This window comes from Haemaphysalis longicornis, unplaced genomic scaffold (genome assembly GCF_048455015.1).
Source record: "Haemaphysalis longicornis isolate Haplotype H1 unplaced genomic scaffold, Haemaphysalis longicornis Haplotype H1 scaffold_7, whole genome shotgun sequence".
Lineage (NCBI taxonomy): Eukaryota > Metazoa > Arthropoda > Arachnida > Ixodida > Ixodidae > Haemaphysalis > Haemaphysalis longicornis.
In genome coordinates this window covers 150497708-150521704 of record NW_027526422.1, presented here as the reverse complement: position 1 = coordinate 150521704, position 23997 = coordinate 150497708, and the positions used below count along the sequence as shown (strand labels likewise).

The 23997-nt window shown below is 48.3% G+C and overlaps 1 protein-coding gene across 1 annotated transcript in view; it reads right to left on the bottom strand.

Moving 5' to 3' along the window:
- Window positions 1–23997, bottom strand: part of LOC144147129 (lysosomal protective protein-like) — a 67770-nt gene that overhangs the window by 21059 nt on the left and 22714 nt on the right. The window contains exons 4-6 of the mRNA XM_077679203.1: window positions 19547–19792; window positions 18321–18412; window positions 14760–14865 (exon numbers count right to left, since the gene is read on the bottom strand). Of these exons, the coding sequence (XP_077535329.1) occupies window positions 14760–14865; window positions 18321–18412; window positions 19547–19792 (444 nt within the window). The remainder of the gene's footprint in view (window positions 1–14759; window positions 14866–18320; window positions 18413–19546; window positions 19793–23997) is intronic.

Below are 23997 nucleotides of genomic sequence, written 5' to 3'. Positions count from 1 at the left end.
TAGTCGGAGTGGCGCTGGCTACCACCCTCAAGCGTCAGATACACTTCTAGTAAATATAAATAGCCCAGAAAGTGAAGGAGAACTCAGTCGCCCAGATAGCCGAATTGGTAAGGCATTCGAGATCTAATCGAAAGGCGTGGGTTCGGTCCCCGCTCTGGGCGCGTGTTTTTCTTTCTTTCTTCTGTATAATTAAAAAAAAAATGTTTACTTAATTAACTGTAGTGAAAAAGAAAAGAGCCTAACCACACCCCTATGCCTCCTTTGGCGTTGTAGACTGCTGACCTATCTTTCTGTATTTCCTCAACGAGCCCCTCATTGCCTTACTATATATATATATATATATATATATATATATATATATATATATATATATATATATATATATATATATATATATATATATATATATATATAGTGTAAGCGCGAATCATGAGTTTAATTTAGTGTAGTTGTTGACGCGAACGGCTGTTGAGGGGTTGGGCTGGCAATAGTAATAGATGGCTCTGTCGAAGGTGGCGCTTGACAACTTTCCTCTGTTGACCACAGCGGACAACGTGAAAGCGCATCGGCATCCGAGTGCTTTTTGCCGGATTTGTACACCACGTCAAAATCGTACTCTTGCAGCTTGAGTATCCAGCGGCGAAGGCGTCCGGTTACATTCTTGAGGGAGGATAGCCAGCATAGTGCATGGTGATCCGTTACAACGGTGAAGTGACGACCATACAAGTATGGTCGAAACTTTCGAGCTGACCAAACTACAGCCATGCACTCCTGCTCGGTTATTGCGTAGTTTCGCTTGGCTGGCGTCAACGTCCGGCTGGCGTAGGCAACCACGTGATCCAAAGATGATGCATTGCGTTGCAGGAGCACAGAACCAATACCATGTCCACTGGCGTCGGTGTGGAGTATTGTGGGAGCGTTGTCATTAAAATGGCTAAGTACGGGTGAAGAAGTAAGAGCCTGTTTGTGCTCCAGGAACGCTGTTTCGCATTCTTTAGACCAGGTAAACGGTGTGCGAGAAGTTAAAAGATTGTTTAAGGGTGAATCTATTGCCGAAAAGTTCCGAATGAATCGACGGAAGTATGAAGCCAATCCAAGAAAACTGCGAAGTTTTTTCTGACGAAGAGGTCGGGGAAAATTTATTACGGCTCTCGTTTTATCCGGATCGGGGCGAATGCCATCCTTGCTCACAACGTGCCTGAATACTTTGGTGGATGTAGTTGCAAAGTGGCATTTTTTTTGCATTGAGTTGGAGACCGGCCTCGCTGAAGCAAGTAATCCTTGGTCCAGGCATTGAAGGTGCTCGGCAAATTAGGAGGAAAAGAACAATGTCGTCCAGGTAACAGATACGTTTTTCATTTAAAGCCACGAAGGGCATTGTGTATCATTCTTTCAAATGTAGCGGGAGCATTGCAAAGCCCGAATGGCATTACATTAAATTCGTAGAGGCCATCGGGTGTTGCGAAAGCTGTCTTCTCTTTGTCGGCTTTGTGGATGGGGATTTGCCAGTATCCCGATCGAAGATCGAGACTAGAAAAAATTCTGCCCCTTGCAAGGTGTCGATCGCGTCGTCGATGCGCCGCATCGGATAAACATCCGTGCGAGTGATCTTGTTGAGGGCCATGTAATCCACACAAAACCTCACGGAACCGTCTTTCTTCTGAACTAGCACCACAGGTGATTACCAGGAGCTAGCCGAAGGACGAATAATGTTTTGCTTCAACATGTCGTCCAAGTTTTCTTGAATAATTTTACGTTCTTTAGGTGAAACGCGGTACGGGTGACGACGGACGACACAGGAACCATCCGTTTCGATACGATGGGTGGCCACAAAAGTCTGCCCCGGAACAGAAGAGTTAGTGTCAAATAAAGCTTTGTGATTTTCCAGTAGGGTCAACCGGGTGTTTGTTTGCTCCGTGGGAAGGTCGGGATTGATATTCGCACCAATATGGACAGCCGGCGGTTTAAGATCAGCAGAATTATCCGCTGTTGCAAAAGAGTCAGGAGGAAGAACGTCAACGGCATCATCGTGGGGCACTGAAGCAATAGCGGCGTGTTGTAGTACAAAGAGGGTCGCCGACGTCGAACTTATAGCGGCGAGATAGGCAGATCCACGAGAAAAACGTACAAGGCACGGCGGTATTAACAGTCCTTTAACAAAGGATTTTCCGGTTGGTGGAATCAACAGGTCGCCGTCAACAATTTGGTCTGATGACACTGAAAGAACAGCTTCTTGGCCAGGGAAGAGTGTACAGTCGGAGGTCGTCACCAAACGTAGATCTGACGCGCTATCGACACTTGCGAGCTCTGTTCTTGTGATTTCAATCATTGGTTGACCACAGGAGATGATAGCAGATGCCGAACGTAAAAGGTCCCAACCCAGAATTACTTGATAGACGCACGAAGAGAGTATTGCAAACTGAACGTGATGGCGACTGTCATTGATGAGTATGCGCGCAGTACAACATCCTGAAGTCCGAATCGTATCCCCGTTCGCACTACGCAGAGCTGGGCCGGAGTAAGAAGTCCTCACCCTTCTTAGTCGAGATCACAAGCGTTCATGAATGATAGATATGCTGGCACCCGTATCTACCACTGCGTCAACAGGAATTCCCTGAACAACGACAGTAAAAGTGTTCCATGGCCGGTCCGGGGGTCTTACATTTTCCCTTCGTGTTGCAGTTTCGCCCCCCAAAACTGCAGGACCTAGTTTTCCGGCGCGTGGCTGGTATCACGCAAGACTGGTCGCAGCGGCGACACAGCCCGACGGTGTGGTGATGGTGAACGGCGTCGTTCGTTTCGGGAGTTGCGAGGAAAGTCAGCGGGGCCAGGTGGAGAGGGAGAACGACGTGGCGGCGACGTATAACGCTGTTGGCGGAAGCCGTAACTAAAACGCATGTTGTCGCGCTCGTAGGTGTCGTAGCCACGTCGCTCGTTCTCTTGGCGCCGGCGGCAAAACCGGAGATGTGTGTAAAGAATGTTGGGCCGGGCCGCATAGAAAGTCACGAGACTTGACCTCTGTGTTCTCGCACACGCACACACAACATTATATTAGCTGGATAATGGAGAAAGCCGGAACAGACACTGTAGCACACGAGCGAACTAGATGCGGGAACATCCAAGTGCGGAAGACAGTAAACAAAGTCATGAAAAAAGTCACGCGCTCACAGACGCCGATCGCGCGACGAGACGATCGCTGATGCGACGACCCGGAGACGTACATCTCTGGATGGCGACGGGGCAGACTAGTGAAGTCGATGAGGAGTTGCCCTCTCGCTGGCAGGGACGTGACGGTGGCCGATGGCTAGCGGCGGGACGGAAGTGCTTAGGCCTGCGCCATGGCGAGGCCTCACTGCCCGCGCTCCATGCCACCGGAACACTGCTCACGCTGACTGGCGCAACACCTTCTTGTGGTCTCGTGGGCTGTTGTCTCGTTGACAGCCCGGGCGGTGGCTCAGACGGGAGAGCCGGCGGCGGTCCTCGGGCCTACACCGCGAGAGTGGCCGTCTTGCTGCCTCCGAAACGAACAGCTTCCGACGTCCTTCTTCTTCTTCCCTGCTTCCTCGATACTGCTTTCTCTAGCGCGCACGTTACGCCACCGGTACCGGCGGATTGGCCCCCACTCTGCACGACCCCTTCACTACACTACCACCCTCTTCTGAAAGTTCTTAGGAGAACTATTCTGGAGACGCTGATGAGGGTGGAGGGCAGTCCTTATCGAAGAGGTGGTAAAAAAAAACTAATCCATCTAGCAAAGACATATAGCACAGTCACCGTGTCCGTGTTCGTAGAAAAGAAACAGTTCACACACCAAATTCAGGCACGTCACCAGAAACAGAAAAGTCTACGGCGTCGTCTCCTTAAGTGCCCCACAAGAACAAGAAGACGGGCACAAAGCTATGTACAGCCGGAAACTGTCATTGAGAGTCATTTCCAGATCCATGCATGCGTCTACACCAGAAGAGCCTACGGTTGCCTATACCACTCGGCGCCTCTTCCGCGTCGGGCAGCACGACCCTCTGCTATGGAACACACCGTGATTCCCATTCCTGCGCCTCTTAGTAGAGTGTGTATGTATAGTTAATCCGGTAGGAACAGGGCTGTATTGCCATGTGGTGAGCATGTCACGTTTCTTGCGGAATCGTGGCTTTTTCCTCCGCTTGCGTCTGTTCTTAATCCGTTTCGCGGATGCTTGAGCGAAGTAGTTTTACGAGGCGTTCCACTTCGCTGGGTGAGCCGGAAGGCGGTAAGTCGTCCTGCGTAACAATTGCACAATAGTCCATTCTTACGGAGTAGCAAGCCTCTTAAAACTCTTTTAGCTTGACGCATAACATGACTGTTTTACGGCTCAACATCGGCAAACGTCGAGTCTCGAAGTGATTGAAACTCATAAGGCACTGTCGCTTCCGGGATCTGCGACAGCGCGACGTACAGACAGATGTTTTTATGGCCGGATGCATCGCAGTCTTTCGGGGGAGCTTTCGTTCCCGCGGTAGCCTTTGTAAGTGCGAAAACACCTCACTCACACCTTGGCGTTGTTTTGGGATAATGACTTCCCGGACGTTATTTGAACATGCTTTGAGACTAAGTGAACCCTGGGGCTCATCTTCCTCAGGACATTCTGTGTTAATATCATCGGTGTCAGGTGCCTGTAAGTCAAGCTCTCTTTGAACAGGCACTGGGTGGCTAGGTTGGGAGCCTGGCACATGTACGGGGGGAAGAGGTAGGTCGTTAGGACGAACGAGACATCTGCGCGATTCCAGAGCGGCGATCTGCTTCTTGAGGGCGGCTATCCTTCGTTCATCCTCGTCCTTTCTCTTCTCATACTCCCTGAGTGCCTCCCTTTCCTCTTTATCCTTCTTTTGCTCATATTGCCTCGCGACCTCTTCTTTGGGCAAACCACTTTGTGTTAATACATCAACATCGACACCAAGTCGCCTGGCCTCTCTGTTCAGAGCTAACTCCACTTTAAGTTTCTCGCGCTCGCTGTCGAAGTAGTTCCGAAGCTCTTCGCCGGTCAAGCCTAGCCCCTGTCCGGCTTTCATTATTTTTTCCAGTCCGGCTATATACATTTTGATGTGCCGGCGAAATGCGAAGAACAGTAGCAGGGCTCCTCTCTAAACTGCGGATCCTGGCAGGCTCGCCACTTTTGTAAAGAATGTTGGGCCGGGCCGCATAGAAAGTCACGAGACTTGACTACTGCGTTCTCGCACACGCACACACAACATTATATTAGCTGGACAATGGAGAAAGCCGGAACAGACACTGTAGCACACGAACGAACAGGATGCGGGAATATTCAGGCGCGGAGGAAAGAAAGTCCCGCGTTCACAGACGCCGATCGCGCGACGAGACGATCGCTGATGCGACGACGTGGAGACGTACTTCTCTGGATGGCGACGGGGCAGACTAGTGAAGTCGATGAGGAGTTGCCCTCTCGCTGGCAGGGACGTGACGGTGGCCGATGGCTAGCGGCGGGACGGAAGTGCTTAGGCCTGCGCCATGGCGAGGCCTCGCTGCCCGCGCTCCATGCCACCGGAACACTGCTCACGCTGACTGGCGCAACACCTTCTTGTGGTCTCGTCGGCTGTTGTCTCGTTGACAGCCCGGGCGGTGGCTCAGACGGGAGAGCCGGCGACGGTCCTCGGGCCTACACCGCGAGGGTGGCCGTCTTGCTGCCTCCGAAACGAACAGCTTCCGACGTCCTTCTTCTTCTTCCCTGCTTCCTCGATACTGCTTTCTCTAGCGCGCACTTTACGCCACCGGTACCGGCGGATTGGCCCCCAGTCTGCACGACCCCTTCACTACAATGTGGCTACGTATACCGCAGTAATAACAAACCGGTCGGCCCACAGCTGTCTTGTCGGGGTGGTCGCCATGCCTGGTAGGGAGAACGGGGACCGAGAGCCATTGGAATGGCCGCCACATAGTTGGCCTCAGGTTGAGCCAGGATCGGCGTCAGCGGCATGGACGGTCGCCGAGCAACCTCTGAGTAGGATGGAACCGTCAGAGGAGTAGGAGGGTCGGGAGCAGTGAGGCCAGGCATAGCGGCAAGCTCCTCTTTAATGATTTCCCGCAGGCCAGTTGTAGAAGGCGGAACATAGGCACCAGGAGCACAAGGAGAACGATAATTACGATGCTCTTCAGCCCGTATCAGCGCCCGCAGGTTGTCATGTCTTGGGTACTGCGGCGTGATGACCTCCTGCTGCAGACGGATAGACTGCAGTTCGTCCAGCCTTTGGCAGGTCGTGGTTACATCAGCTACGATCGGCGGGTTTTGAAGAGCGAGAGCTGTGAATGCAAATTGTTTGGTGCCCTTCATTATGTGACGAACGCGGTCTCCCTCCGACATGTCGCTGTTAACGCGGCGACACAACGCAAGAACATCCTGAATGTAGGAGGTGTAAGTCTCGTGAGCCTGCTGGACGCGGCTTTCCAGCTTCTTTGCGGCTTCCGAGCGAGCAGCGGAAGAGCCGAAAATCTGGTGCAGTTGCGTGGTGAAGTCCGACCAGTCACTGATACGGCGCTCATTGTTCAAAAACCACGTCTTGGCTGCTTTGTCCAAGGACCACGAGACGTTTTGAAGCTTCGCGTGGTCGTCCCACCTGTTAAAAACGCTGAAGCGTGCGAAGGTATCAAGCCACTCCTGTACGTCCTCATCCGGAAGGTCAGGCAACATCGGCGGATCTCCCTGGTGGCTGGTTACTAAGTAAGGTGGGAAAGCGGCTGAACCCGCACCGCCGGTTCGGCTGTCGGTTCCGCTGGCAGGTTGCGCTGTCATAGGCATGGTATCTAGCGGTAAGCGACGACCCGAACTGAGCTCCAGGGGTGCACCGAGAGATGGAGGGCAAGGGATCAAACCGCACGCTCCACCACTTGAGAGGCAATGCCAGGAGACTTGGCGGACGACGTCTATTCGGCGAGCGGTACCCTGGCCAGAACAGGATCAATCACGATGGCGATGATGGCGCGTCCCAGAAAGACGACGAGCGATGAGATGATGATGGACGCACACAATGCAGCGACGACGACGAAACACGAAGGCGGTATTGGCCAGTCATAATACTGAGCTATGGCCTGATGACGAGACATTTATGATTCGCGCTTACAATATATACCGTAATTACCCGATTCTAACGCGCACCTTTTTTTCCGTAAAAATAGGTAGAAAAATCGCATGCGCGTTAGAATCGGATACGAAACCAAAACTGCCGAAACAACGGAAATTTCGTCTCGCCCATCACCATCTCAAGATGGCGCCAAAGCTTTTAGCAACAATGTTTCGGACGCAGGAAGCATAGGCGCCCAGGCTTTTCTATCGGCGTTCTCACAAATCGTCAAATCGTTCCACTTGCGCACTTGATAACAGCAATGGCAGCATCGGCTCCCGCGCATTTAGTACGAGTGGCGGTCGGCTGGAGCGTGCGCCTCTGGAGAAGTTCGCAGGATGGGCGTGCGAGGCGTGGGCCACGATCCCATCGATCATGGTTGAACGTTCGTTATGAAGTGTGGCATCGCGAACGCGCTTGACGGCACCAAGGACGAGATGTTGTGGTCAGCGGAAAGCGACGAGGAGTGAGATGACTGAGATTACGTCGGGAAATATATCGCCCATTTCTCTCGCATTCGTTTGCCTGGGTCAGGTCACAAAGTTCCGTGCGCGTTACAATCGGAGGTGCAAGTTTTTTCGGTTTTTTTGCCAGGAAAATTGGGTGCGCGTTAGAATCGGGGGCACGTTAGAATCGGGTAAGTACGGTATATATATATATATATATATATATATATATATATATATATATATATATATATATATATATATATATATATATATATATACGGAAAAGGCCTATGACACGGCGTGTCAGTACGGCATCTTGAGTGACCTCAAGTCAGTTGGCGTTACCGACAACATGCTGAACACCCTCGCGAACTACATGTCGGAAAGAACCTTTCGAGCAAGGGTTGGAAGTGCACTTTCCAATGTATATTTGCAAGAAAATAGCGTTCCTCAAGGCGGTATCTCGAGCTGTACACTATTCATTGTTAAGAAGAACTCGCTCCGGAAGGCATTTCCACCAACCATTTCCTGTTCTATATATGTAGATGATGTTCAAATATCTTTTAAGTCTTGTAACTTCTCCATTTGTGAACGCCAAGTCAAGCTTGGGGTGAACAAAAGTGCTGGCTGGGCGGACACAAACTGTTTTAAACTGAACCCTGGAAAAAGTACTTGTGTTATGTTCTCCCGAAAGCGCGGGATATACGCGGACCCATATATCTGTATTAAAAATGGTGTAGGAATTCCTGTCAGAGGAGAACAGATTTTTTAGGCGTAATATTCGATAGTAAATTCACATTTATCCCTCACTTGGAACAGCTCGAACAGAAATGCTTAAAAACAATGAATATTCTTAATGTGCTGTCACACCAATCTTAGGGTGGTAATAAAGAACTCCTTTAACGTCTGTATAATGCTCTGATAGGATCCCGGCTGGATTATGGCACTGTTGCCTATGGGTCAGCGACTAAAACATCTCTGAAAATGCTGGACTCAGTGCTGCACCTCGGGCTCCGGCTTGCATATGGAGCTTTCCGTACTTGCCCAGTTGAAAGCCTTTATATAGAATGTAGCAAGTAGAGCCTAGAACGTCAGCGAACATAGATAGACCTTCTTTATGCTTTTGAAATCTCATCAATGCCTAACGATCATATTAAGTCAGTCCTTTATGATACATCCATATCACAGCTTGTTTTCACCGCCCACTTATTTCTACTTCGTCCTCACATAGAGCTAGAGAGGAAGCATCAGAACTCTCAGTCTTCTTTTTAGATACCATGAAAACAACTGTTACTAACTCTATAGCTCCATGGCACCTTCGTCCTATACCATGTGACTTATCTTTAATACATATCGACAGAAAACGAGTGCCAAGAAGTGCGATTCTGCAACACGTCTTGTCCCTTCAACACAAATACAAGTGTGCAGAATTTTATACTGACGCCTCAAAAGCTGCCACCACTGTGTGCTGTGCTGCGCACGGACCCAGCTTGAATATTATGGCGAATTCCATTGGGCGAACGGGAGCAAGTGGAGCGAGCAGCCAGAGCAGCACACGGGAGTAACGGGGACGTGTGCTTTCGTTCCGCGAATGAAACATTCGCGCTGCTCCGGGAGCAATGAAAAGAGGGGGAGGGCGAGATGTCAAGAGTCATGTGACCAAACGTTTCCCACGCTCGCTTCCCGGAGCATTTCGCGCGGTCGTGATGTCCGCACGCAGTTATTCCTCGCCAGTTTTGCCAGATACGTGCCGGTGGTTTTGTGTCTGCCTTCCGCATGGCGACGAATGAAGAAGCCGAGCGGATGTTCATGTTCATGATAAAGGGGTCACCATCGTGTCTCCCAAAAATTAGCTGCGAACGATAACAGCGTCCACCGTCTTTTCCAGATGCGGCTCTACCTTCGGTCGCTGCTCCGGCGGGGTGAACAGGTGCTCGAACATAAACTCATGCAATGTCAAATCGTCGTCGTGGTCGCTGCTGCTGCTGTCCGACGATGAGCTTGCGCTTCAATCTGTGGTGCTTTCATCATCTAAAAGTAGCAGCAATTCCTTGTCCAGACGGCCGCGCTTAGCTGCTGCCGTACGCACTGAGCGACTACCGGAGCTGATGGATTCCGCCATTTTTCCTCCGCCACCCGGGGATAAAACCAGAAGTGACGAAAAAGAGGTCATGTGACTTCCTCGGCGTTCCCTGTTACTCCGCCGCTGGCGACGGAGCACCGAGAACTGCTCTCGGCTGCTCTCGGCGCCAAAAAAGTGCTCCTCATCGACCAATGAAACACGACGCCCCTGCTCCTGCCCGACCACTGGAAGACGCTAGAACTCGCGAGAGCACTTTGGGTGCAGTTAGAAGTGCTCCTGTTCGCCCAATGGAAAGCGCTATTAGTTGAACCATGAATGTGCATACTAGTATTTTCACGGCCGAGGCCCACGGTATACTTGTTTTGAACCATATCCTGCAAACTAAAATTGCACAGTCCGCAATCTATACTGATTCCTTAAGTGTTGTGCGGACGTTGTCAGCGCAAAAAACTTCTAAAAAACATGTAGTCAATTTTCTTATCAGCGCCGTTATGTCTTTATATGCGTTAGGCCTCGAAGTGACCGTGTGATGGATGCCAGGTCACTCTGGGATCACAAGGAACGAGACCGCAGATCAAATGGCCGCTGCTGCTGCACTTAGTACGACAGTTGACATAACAACAGTACCATACATCGACATGAAGCCACATATCAGCAAATAACTTTAAAAAACCTGGCACACGCATTCAAGTGGACAGACAGACAACAAATTACACGTAATAAAACCGCACTTGGTACCATACACCACTGACACACACAACAGAAACACAGAAGTTGCCTTTGCTAAGCTACGGATAGGGCACACGCATGCAACGCACTGGTATCTGCTCACGGGGTCTTCAAGACCTCTGTGTAGCAGGTGCGGAGAGGCCCTATCCGTAGTTCACATACTCATTCAATGCAAAGCACTTCACACAACACAACGGAAACACTTCCCACAACTGTATAGACTACACATCCCATTACACCCAGCTTTTTTCCTCTCTGACGATCCCGTGTTTTCTGTCCAGTGTGTCTTCAAATATTTAGCAGAAGCAAAATTTTTAGACCTAATTTCATACCACGCATAAGGTGGCCGCCTACACCAGTCATCCTCAATGTAATTTAATGATTCTACTTTCTTTCTTGTTTACTGATTTTAGTGTTTAGACCTTCATCCTTCATAATAACCACTGTTTTGGCGCTCTTTGCCGCAGTTGGCCTTGCGCCATTAACATCCAATCCTCATCATCATCCGTCTTGCTCCTCCTATGATAAAGACGGCGGAGGTATGCCTAAACGCAATTTTCCTTCTTTCCACTTTGTCCGCTACCTATTGGAACTTTATGCAGAAATGCATTATAGTCGGGGGTTGTCGTGCGTCCCTTGGCCGGCGTGCGCAGCGCGTCTGATGATGATTGTGGCATGATGCCCCTAGGGATTGGCCAACCAAACAATCCATCACGACATAGCTTCGCGTTCAACCACCATCGCCATCTTCCCGTAGGGGAACCGCTGAAGAAGAAGAAGGAGAAGAAGACAAAGCTGCTCCCCTGATTGGGTATGTGCCATACCTAAAGGCGCAACAACAACAACAACAACAACAAAGCTGCGAAGATGAGGGCTGCGTGAGTTTTGGCTACCGTTATCCTCCTCGGCCGGCGCATCTTCCCGATCTGAACCCGGTCGAAGAGCGGCTCATCGCGCCTCGACTCCCCTTCATGAGCATCAGGCGGCTGACTCGAGGCAACGGGCAGTTTGGAATCAAGGGACAGGCGGTGAACGTGCCCATCGACGTATCGAAGGTTGTGCGGTGCCTTCCTCGCGTGGTACCCGAGGACGTTGCGTTCGACGTTCGCATTTCTGCATCCTCACAATCCCCCTCGGGGAGGTGCGGGGGAATTTTTTTGATATTGTTGTAGTTTTAATGCCGCCACGAAGTCCAAACTCTGGTGCGAGCTCTTTCAACTATTGTTTTTAACGCGCATTGTTTTATTTGCTATCGAAAATGTCAACCGTTCATCTATTTTCAATTAACCGCGTACAGAAGCAATTTATTGAAGTTTTGCCTCAAATATGCCTGTTTTCCTTTTGCTCAACAATGTTGACACGTATGAAGGACCGTAGGAGATTTGGTGGTTTGAAAGGTTTTGCAGATATAAACTCGTTTCAGAATTACTCTAGCTTTTGGTCGGGTGGCTGAATCGAGAGACAGGCAGACTGACCGAAAAACAGAGAGACAAAAATGTTTGTATTTAAGTTGCCCAAGAAAAACTATCGTTTTCAAAATTTGCTAAAACACCTATTGCGAAGTCGTCATATGCTGCGTAAGATTCATATTTGGATCAAACGTCGCGATTTATATTCAGCCGCTCATGAGGAGTTAACGGGATGTGTACGGTTTAAACCAGCCGAACGCTCTAAGGGGCGCGAAATTCTGCTATTTTTTTTTAAATGCAGAGCATTTCAGTAACTCACGATGTCACCCGCGTTGACGTCCGTAGTCCGCACCGCACCCCTACCTACTATATAAAAAAACTATCTGGCGCCCGGTTTCGATCCCTCGGCCCTGCGGGCGGAACGCAATGTACATGGTGCTCTACCCACTGCGCCACAAAGCCGACACAGAGTGGGACGCTACGAACGCGCCTTATATCGTTGACTCATTCAAATTACTGCTGACGAGCGCTCTCTCGTCAGCAGTTGCCACAAGTGCAACAACATTAACGTAACGCAAACTACTTAACGTCGTGCGCCCCCGATAATGCTCTGCATTTGATCGTGCCCCTCGCGAGGGGGATGTTTCACTGCGTCTTTTCTCGGTCGCGGGACCCGTGGCGCCATCTGGCGGAGGCGCGGCACAACTCGTAGCACTTTCTTTGAAAAAGCGCCTCGAAAGCGCGGCAAATATTAAATAAGGATGATAAGCTTTTCTAGAGCTTTGCACGCATCGGGACGATGCTCTCTCGACGGAGGGGGAAAATGTCACGTGTATATTACTTTTGTGTTTTACACCGGTTGCGGTAGAGCAAGAAATAATCCTTTATTTTTTGTTGTGTTATTATGCCACCTGTCCACGATGTCTAAACGCAGAACAGGGGATTTTTTTTTGTTTCTTTAGTTATTCGTGTGCAGGCCCTGGATTACCTTCGTGACTGCGCTATTTATTTTTAGCGTTCGCATATGCTATAGATATCTTCATTTATATAAGTATGTTAGTTTTTGTACTTGTAGTTTTCATGACAATGTTTTGTGATGGTGATTGGAGGCTCGGTTTAAGGATCGCAGAAATCTGTATTTATTAACTAAACTATGCTATGCGTAAAATAAAAGCTTCTGCACAATCCTCAGCAACCCACTGTGGGGTATTAGCCAACGGCGACCGCCCGCATCATATGTTGACGAAGATGATGGCTCCTCAGAATGGTGCTGACGATGATAATTACTTTATTTGGAATAAAGCTGGATGAAGGGATGATGAAAATGGGATTCTTACGGGATTCCTCTTTCTCAGGTGGAGGCCTGCAGATCTTGGACGCGAGCGGAATCTTCGGCCAGTTGGACGACCTTTCGGGGCATTTCGAGGTCGGAGCTAAGTAAAAGGTCTCTCACCACTCAGCACTGCTAATGGGTGAATATATGCTAGTAGGATTGGTGACTGAGCATCAAAATCCCACTCATTCGAGGACGCCAGTAAAGGACGTGCTGCATGCTAGGGTAATGGTCTGTGATTCGCTTGAATGGAAGCGGGTTGGATTCAAGTGGCTCATTTAGTTTAGACAAGAACAACTAGTTATGCCGTTTTTAAGTTGATTATATGCCGGGCAATGTGTAAAAGAACAGCGTGTAAAAAGAAAGCGTGTAAAACAATGTGTAAAAAGAAATGCCTCACGGCACAGAGAAAATTCGGCGACCTTTGCAATTGAGATGCGAAAAGTGAAGAAACAGCCGACCTGGCTGTCTTCACTAGCTTTAACTTGGCTTTTCTCGGGTCGATCGCTTGGTTAAGAAAAAAAATCTGCCCAATGCAGACTGAGTCTCATCAAATTCTACAATTTAACCTCCTAAAGTCTGAGATCCAAACTGCCGAAATTCGAAGCTAAAGTCCGCTTCTACTCAGCCAAAGTCTAAAGCCAACGCTGATGATAAGGCAGTCGGATAGACGCCTGTTTGATTACGCGAGAGACGGACGTTCGATTGTGACCACGGGGGGTGTTTTTTGCGTGCGACGAGCACTCCCAACCACTGCTGCTGGGCTGCTTGCCTCCTCACCAGTTTTCCTCAAACGTCTTGGCCGAGTATTTCCCCCCTCTCCACTTTGTAGAGCGGAGTTTTCTGTTAACGTTCAGCACGGCCAGAGCCCAAGCTTGAACAGCTCCGCTGTTAAAATTTATTAGCAATCAGCCATAATTTATAGAGTGCAATACACAACTGCATGGTTATTATGCATCTGTTGAAACCGGGACGAATCAGCATGATGTTTAAGGGCGGAACAAACAAAAACTACTGTTGAATACGTGACCCACGCCGTCGGTTAATCTTTGGTCCATGTGCCAGCCATAATAGCAATTCACAAGGAAATTATTGGTGAATATGTGGACACCTGCACTGTAAACAAAATAATCTCTGCTAGTATATTGTTAGTATATGTTAGCATATGTTAGTATATGTTAGCTAGCACACAATAATCTCTGCTAGTATATGTGGGCCACCTAAAGCATTTGGCCAGCTCTGAGAGCACTTTTATGCATGGAATCATCGGATGCAATAAGCTAGGCAATAATAAATCCGACATTTGGTTCAACACCCTGTCGTATGTGAGTGGTATTATTTTCTGTAAAGTTCTCCCGAGTTTCAATAACGACAGCTCGGCTTTTCTGATTCTAAACCAAAACATTTGACCTTGAATAATGTGGGGCAATACTTCTCGTGGTGTAGATATTATTTCCAATAATTCAGTTCAACATGTTTGTAATTTGTCGACATTTTTTACCTCCATTGCATCCCTTCATGCAAAACGATTTCAATACATTGGCAAAAGCCCTCGGGCATCTTGTGTTTTACCTGCCAGTAGCCACCACGAGTTTTGGGGACAAAAATACAACGGGAGGTATGTGGTAAATGTTGCGGATTACCTACCTCTTCTTTGCACAAGGCCACCGTTTCTGTCTTAGGGTCCAGAAAATTACATCCCTGAGGGCTCGCACTTCCATTGCAGCAGTGTTGTATCAACCTTGTCCATGTGCTGCAGAAGGAGAATGTCGAGGACATCTAAGCGCTCATTAAGAAGCATAATTGCAAAAGCATGAGTGCCGAATTGCGGTAGGCGCTGTTGCGTTCTCATTATTTTTTGCTTTTCGTGCCTTCGTATTCTTGCGGTTGCTATTACTGCATACAGCCACACTGGTATCGCCAAGTAAAGGTAACAGTCAAGGTGGGCATACGTTGCGACTCGCCCGGTGCTATTTTTTATTTAGCCTGCTCATGTGGTGTCGACCGAGGAGGAATATTCTGCTCCCTGAAAGCAGTGAAGTGCGTCGTCAACACACGGGAAAGAACACTTGTCAACGCGTAAATGTGGGCCAGTTGGTTCGAACTGTGAAACATGGTCACGTAGCGCGGTAAAGACGGGACAAAAGTAGAGACCACACAGGACTACCGCTAGACATCAACTGAAAATTTTACTACACACATCAAAAGATATACAGGGAAGGGCGCACGCGTGAACATGCTCAAAGCACAAAAAAAATGACAACGTCAAGTGGTGCATTTTTTACGCACGTGGCAAGTTAGCATCCAGATAATCTATTTCTCTTTTTGACGAACTAATGGATGCCGTGCTTACACACTTTTCACCGGCTTTCATAATGCGCCACGCTTCAAACAGTTCACGGCTGGCTTGGTCCTTAAAACAGCGCAATATTATGGTCTTCTCGTAAAGTGGAACACAGTGTGGAACGCACCGGCAGCGGCGACAATGGTCAGCTAAATGGCCACCCGCAGTAAGCGCTTGAACAGCTGTACGGCGGTCCCGGAGACTGTCATCAATGCACCTACCAGTCTGCCCAATATAGCATTTCCCACAAGATAGAGGCACTTCGTATACAACACCTTGTTTGCAGCCAACAAACTGCGTGGCATGCCTCTTAGCACAGCGGTTTCCCTTTTTCTCGCCATTCACAGCAGAGCACATTCGTGCTAGTTTTTCTGGGGCGGAGAACACAACGTCGGCCCCACATTTCCCCGTCACCTTTTTAAGGCGGTGGGAGAAATTGTGCACGTAGGGGACGACCACAGGCCTCCTTTCGTTGCGACGTTCATCTCGCCCTTGAGGTCGTGCCCCTGACCTGACGTCAGGCAATAGGCTTTCAACTACTGATTCTATTACTTCCCGAGGGAAGCCGGCATCTTTCAAACGTGCAACTTGGTGCTGAACACTATCGGCGACTTGGTGCTGACAAGATTTCTCGAGGGCACCGCGAAGACAGCTAACGCCAATACCCCTTTTCACTATCTTCGAATGCGCTGAACGATAATCCAAAATTGCCTTTTTTTGACCGCGGCCTATACACCTAACACACGTGTGTTCCACTGAAATTAAAACACACATCGAGGAACTGCAAGGACCCATAGTTTGGTAATTCATGAGTGAATTTCAAGCCGTCCGAACACTAGCGCTAGTCCTGTGTGGTCTCTACTTTTCTCCGGTCTTTACCGCGCTACGTAACCATGTTTCACACGGGAAAGCGTACTCGTCCCTCCTGGTTACCTAGTTTGGGCACCGATATTCGACGCAAAAGCATATCGACCCATGGTTCTTGGCCAGAATGATGGCTAGAGGTGCCCATGGGCCGTTTGAGGACCGAATAACTCCACGCTCGAGCATGTCGTCCACATCTGTATGCGAAGCTCCTTTAAGTAAAACGATACAATCCCTTTCGTAGCGGCAGTGCGAGCCTGCGAGCCAGGGTCCACGGTCGAAGCGCCGGTTGGTATTTCGCTTATTGAGGCTTTCAGGCAGACAAAACACGAACGAGATTGTTGAAGGGGTGTCAGCAGTTCAACTCATGGGTGGAGCCGAGATTGAGAACGTCGGAGAGCAAAACATCCGGTTCTAAAGTAGCACTCAATTCAGCGATATCAGCGAGCATCGTTTGTTGTGCACGTATTTTATCGTACATGTTTTCGCTTGCTTACACTGTGGTTATCACTTTAGTGGGAAAATTGTAGATGCGCAGTTTCTTCAGATAAAGATAATAATTTGAAGCTTTGCTGTATCACTCGCTTCAGTTTTGTGATAAAGAGCGCATGTGCGTCTGGTGGAATTACAGTGGACGCACGACATAAGGAACCGATTAGGTTCTGTGCAGAAGAGAAACTGGCCTCTGGTAGAAAATGCTTTTTGACCGTTTCCATAGCTCTCTATCGACCAGATAATCATGTGAGAGGCGGCGTCTCAACCATACTGGTGTTTGAAGCATTCTAATCGTAGCCCCGTTTTGTTTTATTTTCGATGTTCTATTTACGGAGCTTGACGTGCGACAGCTGCACATGGGTTATGAGAGGCCCGTAATGAAGTGTTACAGAACAATTTTAACTGCCCTGGAGAATGAAAAGCGCTAATTTTGTTTTTTACCGTTTTGTTGAGATTTTTTTCAGCAGACTTGTCTACAGGTTATTCTTCAGACAAGTTGCCCGTGTGCAAGTTTGTTCACTCCACGTGTCCTAGTGGCGTTTCATTTTTTCTAGGGTTGAGCAAACCACCGTGCATACAAAACTATACTAAGCATACAGCTCCCTGTCACTTTTCCGATTATCCTTCTTTTTGTGTTTTTAAAGTGTATTCCCTATCGCCGTCTTCTGGGGAAGTTTTCCGCTACTTTTAAGGCGCTCCATTTTGCTGGCAATTACATACAGTTCTCTGATCATAAACTGTGTGGCCTCTAACTGCTTCATTTGCTGCGACAAAGGAGCTCGGGCTGCGTATCAGCGGAGGAACGGTAATACTCCCTCTTTCACATCCACACCCACTTCGAAGTGGGGAAGGAACGCATGCGCACTGTGTGCTCGCATCAGATTTCCTAAAGCTCAAAAAGCTAAATCTGCGCCGGGCGTGCGCGGAAGTGCGACAGGACGCTCGCCTTCACATTTGCACCCAGCAGTCCTTCAAAACTGATTTCGAAGGGGTGTGCTGCAGTCGTAATCATGGGATGATCTGGTCATGAGGTTTTATAAAACCTGACTTTTAGCCACTAATCATAATGGAGATGATGGGGACTTGCAGCGACGAGCCCTTGGAGAGACCACGGCGTAGTGCAGCCGCTTAACGCGGCCGATACGCAGCCAATGCGATCGATAACAAAAAACGTTGCGCACAAAACTAGCTCTTTTTGTAGGTTACTTCGTGATTCTCCAAAAACACGGTCGTTACCCCGAAAAAAAGAACAAAAACAAGATTGACAATTGCAAAAAATTAAAACAAGAAGCGCGAAAACTGATGAAAACTTGCAAAATAGCTAACAAAATCACAACGGTTTATCTAATCGGTCCAACACCCCCACGCGGTTAACTAAACAAACTTCAACAAAAAGACCGCAACAAGGACAATTCAGTTATGAGTGATAGCCATTAAACGAAAATTCTCGAATAGGGATTTTCGACCAACTGTTTTTTTTTAAAGGAGAGTCTTCAGGTACTCACTCAAGATCGAAAAAGCCGTGGTGGTAGCCAAAAAACACGAGCGAGTTGTCAAGCGCAGTTTCGTCGAGTGCACCGTTTCCAACGACGAAACCCTGCGAAAGCACATCCTACATCTGGTAATGTGCTCCTGTGTGTATTTCACAGTTTCTTGATAGGAAAATTGCTGGCCATCGCAACAAGCCTCCTGTTCGCCCCAGTGACTACCGTGAGGGGCCATTCTACTCTGCGAAGGTAGATGGCCAGCGATGTTGACTAATTCAGAGTTATCATGTGTGTCCTGTGAGCCAGGTGCTGAGGTTTTCGCTTATCGTTTTTTGCTTATCGAGCACGAACGGGAACGGAAGAAAATACCACAACCACTCAACATATAATGAAAAGTACTTTAATGAACCACTTGATTGATTATGTGGTTTCGCGCGCCGAAGCTACACCTGGCCTATGAGGCGCGCCGTAGCGAAGGGCTGTGAGTTAATTTTTACACCCTAGGGATGTTTAACGTGCGCTGACATCTCCACACGTGGATGTTCTCGCTTTTCACCCGTGTGAAAAGTAGCCACCGCGGCCGTGATCGAACCTGTTTACTTGGGCTCAGCAGAACAACACCTTATCCACTATGCCTCCGGGGCATGTTAAACGAACCATTTAAAGAGTAACACACGTGTTACTATTTACGCTATTTACAGCTTCGCTGGTTAACGATCTGCACGGACCGCAAGACTGCATTCCGTTGTCAGTGTTATGGAACGCTCTAGTGAGAGCAGTGGATAAATGGTTTAAAAGATTCAGTGTAGACCCTTCTTAGGGCCGGTAATTTTTGTAAGTTTTGGCAGCGCAACAAACTATGAAAACACGAAGTCGTAACAACTGGGCCTAGGAGCGGCCTCCTTCTGTCTTCGTAATAAAGAGGTGCCTCTAACTGTCTCTGTAATAAGCTAACGGTATCCCATCGTCTTGTCGTTGCCCATGGAAGCTACGCTTACCACTTAGTTTTGTCCACATCACAGTTCATTGTCACTGTTCCCTCCGAAAATGGTATAGGGACTTGGGATGTAGTGTCGCCACTCGGACTGCAGGTTGGTACAAGGCGGAAATTGGGTGACGAATATTTTCTTGCAGCAAGACTGCTTGTGCTTTGTGAACCAATATTCATAACTAGCTGGGAAGTTCGTCGTTAAAATTTGCACAATGCTTCGTTTATAAGCAGGGCAGTCTATCGGTGTCCTTACCCTGAGATTGATTCCCTTGGGCGCTTTCAGGAGCCGCTGGGTTAGCATGGGAACGTAGACACCACCGTAGCTCTCGCCTGTGATGTAAAAGTCCTTTTTACGGAGGGTTGGAAACTTCCGAAAGAAGGCCTGTATTGCAAGGTAGTTGTCGTCGGCAGTTTTGTCGTCGTTTGTGTCGTACACACCACTAGGATCGTACGAGAAGCCTACGCCTGCAGGAGCCTCCAGATAGAGAACGTTGGCCACCTGTAACACAAAGTTGCTTCAGTTGATTGAAAGCCGATAGAATGCTTTGCTGGGAGAGTTTGCTCATGGCTTAAAATATAACAGACGGGAATATAAGTACACAGGGCGGGTGGTTGTCCCGTCTACTTGTCTTTTTCCCCCGTCTTCATGCGCTGTATTTTATTTGACATTAAACCCAGGCTAAGCGAACGGTTGAACGCTTTCTATAGCGGAGTTCATAATTTGGATAGCATTCACAGTCAAAGTTTAGCGTAACCAGAGGCAGCAGGAGCATATTTTAAATCTACAGCGTGATGGCCTCTTCTCCAGCCTTTCCACTTTCCGAAAGAACCCATGAAATTTTTTTATCTGATCTCTACGAGGAGTTGCAACAAAATGGTTCTCTTCTCTCTCTCTCTCTCTCAGGAGCTACCTGACATCCCCTAATCCTACCGTTCAAATTGACGTTTCCTTGAATTTTTATACATTGGCCAAAATACAGGCTACTGGGTCCCATCCCCTTTTATAAAACTGTCAGTGAAGGCTGTATGCAGCAGGTAATATTTGCCAGGTAAAAAAAAACAGCGGGAAACAAAAAGAGAATGGTACAAACAAAAGTAGCGACACATGAACCACATAAGCTCAGAATCACAGCAAAAGACACTCCTAACTTGCACGTTTCTTACACATGGCTGCACTAACAGAAAAAGATCAAAACGAAAAATAAAAGAAATCAACTATGCCTGAAAGCATTCAAGTAGGCGGAGGTATTGAAGCACAAACCACACCCAGCAGAGCCCATATCCCATCCCATGATAACCATAATGTTATATTGGTTCAACGGCTGCAAGTTCTCCGCCTTACGTGCTTTCGCGAGTTCAATGTTTTTGTGGGGGAACGCAGAGGTGTTCGTATAACAGCACGGCTGATAACTTTGTCAGCGGTTTTGAGTGCCTTCCCACTGATACCCGGAAGAACTTCCGGTGCATGGCTTGTTCAGCCAGGGCTTAAAAATCCCTCTTGTAAATAAGCCAGGCGTTTGCGATGCAGACGTCAATTGCATATCCGAACAGAGGAAGACGCCATCTGTGAGATTTCGCTGGGGTCTTGTAAGCATGGACAAGCATATCAGAAAAGTCCACTCCACCGATGTGCTGGTTGCAGTATTTTACTACAGCAGGACAAGCCACAGGCACTTTGAATTTGTGTGCTGCTCTACTTTTGCGCTGTGCTGACTGGTTCAACGCCACAGGCATTGCTGAAAAGTGTTACGCACTTGTTATCATGCCACTTTACAGCAAGTATGTCACCGGAAGAGCAAAAGTCCGTGAGGTTCTTGAAGGTCTTGGAAAGCGCAATCACTACTTTTGCACCAAGTAGCAGCCCCTCGCCCCTCGTATACCCTGAGGGTCATAGAAAGTACTCGAACCTGGTATATAATGAGGTCATGAATTATTGTGTTAGGCCTGTATCGACAGAATAATTCGAATTCCCATTTATCCGGCTTGTTGGCGGCATACTGGAGCAGGCTGCCGGCACGTGTGCCCTGGGAGGCTACAATGACTTCGACAATGCTTTGTTTGCTTTTTGCCGAAATTTCGGATGTATTTTTCTGAAAACGTGGCCTCATCTTAAAGAACCGGTCGCCATCAACTACGTGGGTGGGGTTATCAGCAAAGTGAATATACCGTTAGAGGGCGTGGAATATTTTCAAGGGCATAACATCGGCTAGTGGAGGAAATCGTGCTTGCAGTGACCAGTAGTTTTCAATTGATGGGCGATTTTATACACCCATTAGCACGAAACACCCTGGAATCGCCGTATTTCTTCTGCAGTTTTACCCAGGCTTTCCTTGCTGCTGAGTGCTATGCAAATTTGCTTGCTAGCTGATGTGCTCAGCAAGGTCATCAGTGAATAATGACAGAAAGGAAGCGTCCGGGGAAGCACCATGCACTTCTAGAACCACATTCGCTTTTTCAAAAACTTGTATATTTGGTACGCCCCTTGTCTCCTACGTTCTTTGCTTCTTCTAATGCCTTTGCTTTTTCAGTACATCCACGTAACCTAATTCATCAGACGCCGCAACTAGGACTCGGCTACGCTGGTTGACTTTCTTTGAAAGAGTGCAGGAAGGCGCCGTCGAGGAGTGTTTTCGGTGCCCGTTACTGGATGCGAGAATATCACTAACAGCTGAAGTTCTAGTTTTGTCGGAAGTACGTTTATGTCCTGAATCGCTGGGCTCGTCTTCATCAGGGAGATTGTCCTTACTCGTGTTGATTTCCGAGTCACTAGGATAAAGCGGAAGCAGCGCGATGCCCTTATCCGGCGATGGGCTCCGTATATTAACGCTGTGTTGATTCCTACAAGAAAATTAAAATACCCCATATTGCTTGAAAGCACAATCGACGAGCTATATGTTGTATAGGATGAACGTTTCATAAATGCGGTACCTAAGAATTCACAAAAATTGGTAGCCGGTAGCAAACCTGGGGCGCAATTCTCTAAACCGAGGGGCCGTCGTTTCGAAACGACGCGGTAGCGCCATGCAAATGAATGTGATCTCGGGTGGGGGCGCCGCTTTGAGGTGCGGAGGGAGAACAGCAATCCCCGCGAAGTGACACACGCTTCCCCCGTAGTTTTGCGCGTCGCTTTGCGCCCTTGTGCCAGTGCACTTCGCGGGGATTGCTGTTCTCCCTCCACACCTCAAAACGGCACCCCCACCCGAGAGCACATTCATTTGCGTGGCGCTACCGCGTAGTTTCGAAACGACGGCCTCTCAGTTTAGAGAATTGGGTCCCAGGTGCAACGTCTGCCGCATTTTCACAATTATAACACACCCCCGTTTGTAACGTGCAGGTAGGTGTGGTGGGTAAAATCGAAAAAATAACTTGACGCACGATCCAACAGCGCAGGTGTAAGACACGACACCACGTACCTACAAGAAAACGTCTTGCTTCTCGCACGCATCTGTGGCTGGAAAATTCCTGGCGCTTCATAAAGTTTCTTATTCAGCTCCTGTCGCCATTAAAACTACAGCGGGGAACTTAAAAAGTGCTTGAGATTTCAGGTGCCTTGACCTTTTTATTTTAGACCCGGCGGCTGATTTATGAATTCCACCTGGGAATCTTCAAGCTCTTGATAACGTCTGTGCTCAGTAGCAATGAAGCCTTGGGGACAATATGGCTCCGCTTTGTTTACGTACATAGCACGCTAATGCCTTCCGGATGACTAGCCGGCATGGGCATGCCGGCGTCGGTGAAGAAAAGCACTAATGGCAACCGCAGAAAGAGGTGCAACAGCTGTCCATAGAATATCTCTGAAGGAATGAGGGCAGCAAAATTTGCTCACGTGAGACTGACAAATTATTTTGACCCAAATTGAGTAGGATTTTCAGAGAAGCTTGTGTTCATGGCAATGCTGCTGGCCGTTTTGACGTTATTCTCGGTTTTCAACCCGATTCTAACGCAAAAATTGGAAGGCTGCTTGTAGCAAAAAAAAAAGTGCTCGTCATAGTCTTCCAAATACTGTAAGCCGCGTCGTTCTGCCGTAAACTGGCAGGGCAACAATTATAATAACTACCGTCACGCACCACTTGTAAATTACATAGTTTAAAAAACCCTCCAAGCATCAATATTGCTTCCTAAAGCCTACTTCTACGCAAAAAAAAAGTTGGGAGCTTGCTTCTCAGTAGCTAAACGAGGGTAGCGCGTGTTATCCAACTAAACGATGATCGCGCACGTTAAGTCAAATATAGAACAGATGTCGCCATGTACTTCAAATTTTGTGAAGCGTACTGAAGAGCTGGACATAAATAAAGCGTAATTTCGCGAAAAACGTGAAACATTCGAATTCGTGTTGTTTTTCACCCCTTTTTCCTAGGTCCGCAATATTGTTGACGTTCCAGCTAAACGAACATTGTGAGCTAGAGTTTCTTCCACGCGAGTTTTTCCTCTAAACCAAGTCACACATTTCCTTTCCCAAAGCGTTATTGTCATCATGCTTACTTCCGCAGCCGGTTCGGCAGCCACTTGGGCAACGGTTCTGCCCATGGGTCACCAACTTGGATGCTTAATCCTCTCAAAACAATACCCAATGACGCACCTCTGACGACAAAAATGTTTATGAAAAGTTGCTGTTTCTCTTCGAATGCATCCATAACAGCCCCATAAGGAGTAGCCGGCGGGTCTCGAGTGAAGTGTCCAAACACAGTGGCAGCGACGTCGTAA